The sequence below is a fragment of the Lolium rigidum genome, chromosome 2 (genome assembly GCF_022539505.1).
Source record: "Lolium rigidum isolate FL_2022 chromosome 2, APGP_CSIRO_Lrig_0.1, whole genome shotgun sequence".
Taxonomy (NCBI): Eukaryota; Viridiplantae; Streptophyta; class Magnoliopsida; order Poales; family Poaceae; genus Lolium; species Lolium rigidum.
In genome coordinates this window covers 145725741-145731883 of record NC_061509.1, presented here as the reverse complement: position 1 = coordinate 145731883, position 6143 = coordinate 145725741, and the positions used below count along the sequence as shown (strand labels likewise).

General features: G+C 51.4%; 1 protein-coding gene across 1 annotated transcript; it reads left to right on the top strand.

Moving 5' to 3' along the window:
- Window positions 1-3227: 3227 nt before the first annotated feature.
- On the top strand, window positions 3228-4838 carry LOC124690191 (aluminum-activated malate transporter 10-like). The gene is made up of 2 exons (XM_047223610.1): window positions 3228-3717; window positions 3835-4838. Exons 1-2 carry the CDS (start codon window positions 3228-3230, stop codon window positions 4836-4838), a joined length of 1494 nt encoding a protein of 497 aa, XP_047079566.1.
- The last annotated feature ends 1305 nt before the right edge of the window (window positions 4839-6143 follow it).

The window sequence follows — 6143 nt, the reverse complement described above, 5'->3', positions numbered from 1 at the left end:
CTAAACAGTTACACAGTGCTGCATGGCAAGTTGGCAACTGCTCTTCTAGGATAAGATTCACCAGACACTTGGTGCATGTAAGCACAAGTCACTGCTTCCTTCTTAATGTCCACGATAACCGCCAAAGGTGGAGAAGAAATATTCCTAAAGCCCTAAAGTTACACTAATTCCAAATCTCATTGTGGGTTGCCTTTGTGGGTGGTAGTATCCGTCAACTATCCTTCACAACTGCCATAGCAATCCAGGAAGCTGAAAGGAGTTGTGGGACACCAACCCAAATTGAAATATTATCCCAGATACATGTGGAGAAGTGGAAAATAAACAATAGATGGACCGCCGACTCCCACGATTACCTACAAAGAGGGCAAAGCCCGCGATGTAGACACCATCGGCACTAAAGATGGGCGGTTGTCCACACTCCTGCTATCGATGACCAACCAAGTGAATGCCGCCTTGTACCTGGGGGTGGGGGGATTCTAGCCCAAAGTTTTCATGGTGGCCGAGGCGGCCCCAAGGAACTGCATTTGGTACGCGGAACTTGCCGAGTTGGATTCAAAGCGGGATATGCACCGAATGATACCACCACGCTGAACGGGACCTAAAATAATGCTGTGAATTTTGTCCCAACAAGTTACAAACTCCTCTAGGTGATGGACTGAAATCCCTACCAAGAAATCAGTTTGATTCACAAAATAATTGATGTGCAAAGCCTCAACCACCCTCCAATTCTACTGTTTAATCATGTCATAGATGTTATGGGCAAGATCAATTGGCAGCCCACCCTTCAACCATGGAGAGTGCCAAATTCAATCGAGGATCCATTGCCGATGGTTGTAGAGGTGTCTGCATGGAAAAGTCGCATGTGTTCCTTTGTGCACATGTTCCCTAGCCCCACCCGCAGCTTCTTAGGGGCAGTCCACTTTGCCAAGGCCACTGATAGTGAAGGTCCTGAGCAAACACCTCCAGGTTAACAATTCCTAGACCTGCAAGTTCTTTAGGGCGAGAAACGTTTTCCAAGATAATGCAATTGCCTTCTGATACAGAGGTGGATCCCGCCCACAAAAAGGCATGCTGCAGTTTTGCAATCTCCTTGATAGTTGGCGGCGAAACATGGATTTGTGTGACGTGGTAGATTGCCCGAGAGATTGAGGCCCACTTAATGCAAGAGCAGCTCCCATCCATAGTGAGGTTTTTTCCCATATGGATTGGCATCACATGGCGACCTTGTCCTCCAAGAACTGAAAATCAACCCTCCATAGGAAGTAAGTCGACAAAGGAAGTCCAAGATAGTGCAATGGGAATAAGATCTTATTGCATGAAAATTGGCCAAAACCTCTTCAAGGTTGATGTTGGCACATCAAATGGGTACCCCGAGATCTTCATGAAGTTAGTAACAATGCCCATAGCCCTCCCAAAATTGCTCAAGATGGAGATAATTATATCTACATTTGAGAGGATTGACTTGAGGAAAACAACGACATCATCCACATACATGGAGGTCCTCAAGTTTGCCCCCTCCTCGCAGATTGTGAAGTAGGCCTAAATAAGTGATGACTTTTAATAGGTGTTGAAGTGGGTCGAGGATTATGCGAAAAAGAAGCGGGGACAGGGGACACCCTTTCCCGCAAGCCCCTTCCATGGCGAATAGGCATTCCAAGAACACCATTCAAAGGAATCTGGAGGGGGGGGCACGGAGTGGAGAAAAGGATTGACAACCAATCGAACAATCTGATGGGAAAGGCCATGTGCCGCAACAACTCAAGAAAACAATCCCACCGGATAGATTCAATATCCTTTTGATATCTATCTTGAAGATCATGGCGGGAGTTTTGTTCCGGTGAACCTTTTAGGCGAACTTTCGAACAAATAGAAAGTTGCCGGGTATGCTCCTAGTTCGAATGAATGTGCTTTGGGTGTTCGAGAGAAGCGATGGCACCATGAGGGAAAGCCAAAGAGCCAACACGTTGACGATGATTATTTGCAATGGTGTGAATGAGTCTAATGGGAGGAAGTGAGTCTAGTTCACTCGGTTAGGGAAGTAGATGTACAACCCAGCCACCCAAGTTCAAGTCTCCAGTGACGCAAATTTAGGTTCTTATAATTAAAAAATAAAATCACTGTAGGGACTTCCCCTACCGTATTCCTTTAAAAGATAAGTCTAATGGGGAGGAAGTCACTGATTACCTCCACCCCATCATTCTTGGGAGGCAAGGCCACATTTGCCGTGCTTAGCCTATACAAATTTTCTCCATGGAGATGAGAGAAGCGATCCACCACCCGTATAATGTGATCTCCCATTGAGCTTCTAATTAGCGTTGTTTATGGAAAACTGTCCTTAAACATTTAGCACGCCTTCCTGAATCGGGAAAATCAGACTCAACAACATTGTAGTGTTTTCTTCGTGAAACACAACACAAACACTTACATACACGCCAATGCACTTGCCCGTATGAATATGTGTGCATACGTTTTATCCCTATGAGCATCTTCAAAAGACTAAGCTCACGAGTCGGGTCATGAAATTAATAAACTCACTAGAGACATCTCGCTATTGTCGAATTGTCGACTTTCACTGAAAAAATATTCTCAACAATTTGGCAGTACATAGGCTCGTACCAAATCTGCAGACGTAATTTACGGTTCGCTGTCCACAGGCGAGACACTCACATACCGCCGTTGACAGGAGACGACGGTGATGGATACGACGAGAACTTTCTTTAGGAGAAGAAACCGTGTGACCTGCGGACACAACAGAAGCGGCCCATCGGTTCATACCTGGAAGAAAAGGACTAGGAATTTGGCACTCCAGCAGGCCGGGCCTAAAATACTCAGCGACAACACGAGCCTGCCTGCGCCGCGCGCGTGCGGGCGACGACGAGCGCGACGTGCTGCTGCGACTCGCCTGAACTCTGAAAAATAACCTGAGGAGTGAGCGTGCGGGCGACGGGGCCCCAGCTGGCATCGACGGCGCTCCGGCGACCGTGGCGAGCGTGCACAGCGGGCGACAGAAATATTTCTCTACTCCTTTGGCCGCCGGCGACTCTTTCTTTCCAGAGTGTTCGGAAGCCCGTAGCGAAGAAGTTGGCGCAGCACCTGTCACCTGATCGCTATATATAAGATTCAAGCACAGCGCATCGTTTTCACAGCGCCTGTTCATCGATCCATAGCTTGGAAGCTCGATCTACTCGCTCGCCGATCTCGCAGCCTACGTGCCTTCTCCGGTCACCATGGATCACAATCACAATGCTCGAGAGTGGCAGGTGTCCATGCCAGAAGACGCAGCCGTGTCCGCGGAGCACAAGGCAGCCGGCGCCGGTCAGGCCTCGAGGGCGGCACGGGCGTGGGCGTGGCCTGCCTCTTGCGCGGCCATGTTCAGATCAAAGCTCTCTGGCTTCGCCGAGAAGATGATCGGCGCTGCAGATTACTCCGGGAAAGCGGTGTACGGCATGAAGGTCCTGCTCGCTCTCACCCTGGTCTCCTTCTTCTACTACGCCAGGCCCCTGTACGACGGCGTCGGCGGCCGGAACGTCGTGTGGGCCATCATGACCGTTGTCCTGGTCTTCGAGTACACCGTTGGTGGTAGCATGTACAAAGGGTTCAACAGAACGGTCGGGACCATCAGCGGCGCCGGCCTCGCGCTCGCCGTGCACTGGGTCGCCAGCAAATCCGGCAAAACCTTGGAGCCCGTCGTCGCCAGCGGCTCCGTTTTCCTGCTAGGTACGTCGATCGCCACACTCTGTCGGCTATCGCCAACCGTGTTAGCTGCCAGGTCGACCACGCCATGGAGAAAACGACCAACACAGTACTTAAATATTTACGGTCGTTTACGTGCAGCAGCTGCCGCGGCGTTCTCGCGCTTCATACCGCTGGTGAAGTCGCTGTACGACTACGGGGTCACCGTCTTCATCATCACCTACAGCTTCGTCGCCGTCTCCGGGTACCGCGTCGAGGACCTGGCGGCGATGGCGTTGCAGCGGATATCCACCATCTCCATCGGCTTCGCCATCTGCATCGCCGTCTGCCTGCTCGTCTTCCCGGTATGGTCAGGCCACGACCTGCGCCTCATCACCACGCGCAACATGGACGCGCTCGCCGACTCCATCGAGGCCTGCGTCGACAACTGCTTCGCCGACGACACGAAGCGCCCTGCGCGCGACAGCAGGTCGGAGGGGTACAAGCTCGTGCTCGGTTCCAAGGCGTCCGAGGACGCGCAGGCCAGCCTGGCAAGGTGGGAGCCCGCGCACGGAGAGTTCACCTTCCGCCACCCCTACCACCTCTACACCAAGGTCGGCGCCGCCATGCGCCAGTGCGCGTACTGCGTCGAGGCGCTCGACGGCCGCGACGTCCTTGTGGTGCCCGATTTCCTGCTCGAGGCCGGCGGCGCGATCGCGGAGACCGGCGTCCGGTGCGTGCGGGTGCTCAGGGAGGCGTCGCGATCCGTTGCCACGATGACGGCCTCGGGCGCGCTGGGCGTGGCGGTGGCGGACATGGACGCGGCCGTGCGCACGCTGCAGATCGACATCAGGGCGCTCCCGTCCAAGCTGCTCCTACTGTCCGAGGATCCGTCGTTGGCAGAGGCTAGCATGGCGCTCTTGCCCATGGCATTGCTGCTCATCGAGATCGCCACGAGGGTCAGGGGAGTCGTCGACGCTGTCGGCACACTCGCGAGCGCCGCGGGATTCGAACTGGTCGAAGATGGTGATGGCCACGAGAAGTTTGAAGTGCTACCGCTGGAAAATCTTCGCTGTTCTGACGCGTCAACGGTAAACCTACCAAGCACGGCCACCGGACAGCCATTGAGCAGAGCTCGGAATCCTTCCAGTGATCAGCCGGTGTAAACTGCGATAATAAAAGTTTTGCCTTGGTACTTTGGTAGCAGCACCACTGGAATCTTTTGAATGACACAACAATGCGTTGGGAGTTGCATTAGATATAGAATCATACAGGTTTTACATGACAAATATTTGGTACACATGAGCACCTGTGATCCCTTTTCAGAAAAATAATTAAAAATCATATTTTTAAGTTTTAGAAAAAATTTGAAAATAAATCATGATGTAGTCAGTATTGTATCTCACAAACGTGTAAATTTTCAACTGAAATAATGTGTATTTTGGGCTGCACAAAAATAACAAATATGTAGATCTAAGTATAGTGATTCAAATCTCCAAAAAAATTCATACTTTGTCATTTTTGTATAGCTCAGAAAACAAAATAGTTGTAATTGATATTTTATACGTTAGTGGAATACATCATTAGCTACTTTCAGAATTTTATTACATATTTGTTTGAATATATAAATATATTTTTCGAATTTTTTAATACAATAAAAACAGGGGAATTTTATTTTTTGCCCCTATTTACCTGGGGACTATACGATTTGCCCTTGTTTACATTAGCCTCTTCTTTTTGCCCTCTTTTACTTTGCCAATCGATGATTTGCCCCTTGGTAGACCAGGCCCACACCTAAAGACCAAAATGCCCCGTTTCTCTGTGAGGTGGGTTGGGCGAGGACAACGGAGAGCTGATTATGGGGAATTGCTGGCGGCGACTCGTGCTGCGGATGGGAGGACTTGGATTGCAACGGCGTCGGTGGCCGCGTGACGGCTCTTCGTCTCCTGGGCGGGGACTCGCGGGATCCATCTGGGAGACTCTCCCTGGCTTTGCTCGGGCCGGACCACTGTCCCAGCGCGCCGGCACTGCGGGTGTCGCCAGATGATGCATCAGACCGCCTCCTCGCGCGCAGATGGCCTCCTGGAGCACGCTCTGGCTGCAGGCTCCACTTGGCCCCAGCCGCCTTGAGCATCTTGGATGCCATGGCGTTGCCCGAGGCGGACGACAAGGTGGAGCAGGGTCTCATACGCCCGGACATGTCGGCGGTCGGTGAAGCAAGAAACTGCGCGAGAGGTGCAGCGGCGCAACAGCAGCCGCGCGCCCACGCTCGTGGAGAGGTGCAGCGGCGAGATCGTGGAGCGGTTCTTGCCCCGTTCTAAGCCGATCTGATTCTATTCCATGTTGCAGATAGAGACAGGGGCAATTGTGTCTTCAGTTTTGTGAAAAGAAAAGAAAATAATTTGGAATGGCAAATAATAATCAACAGGCAAAGTAAAGAAGGGCAAAAAAGAGAGGCTAATGAAAATGAG

Coding starts and splice junctions, on each gene's coding strand:
- LOC124690191 (XM_047223610.1), top strand. CDS start 3,228: ATGGATCACAATCACAATGCTCGAGAGTGGCAGGTGTCCATGCCAGAA. Junction 3,718..3,834: donor CGGCTCCGTTTTCCTGCTAG/GTACGTCGATCG, acceptor GTTTACGTGCAG/CAGCTGCCGCGGCGTTCTCG.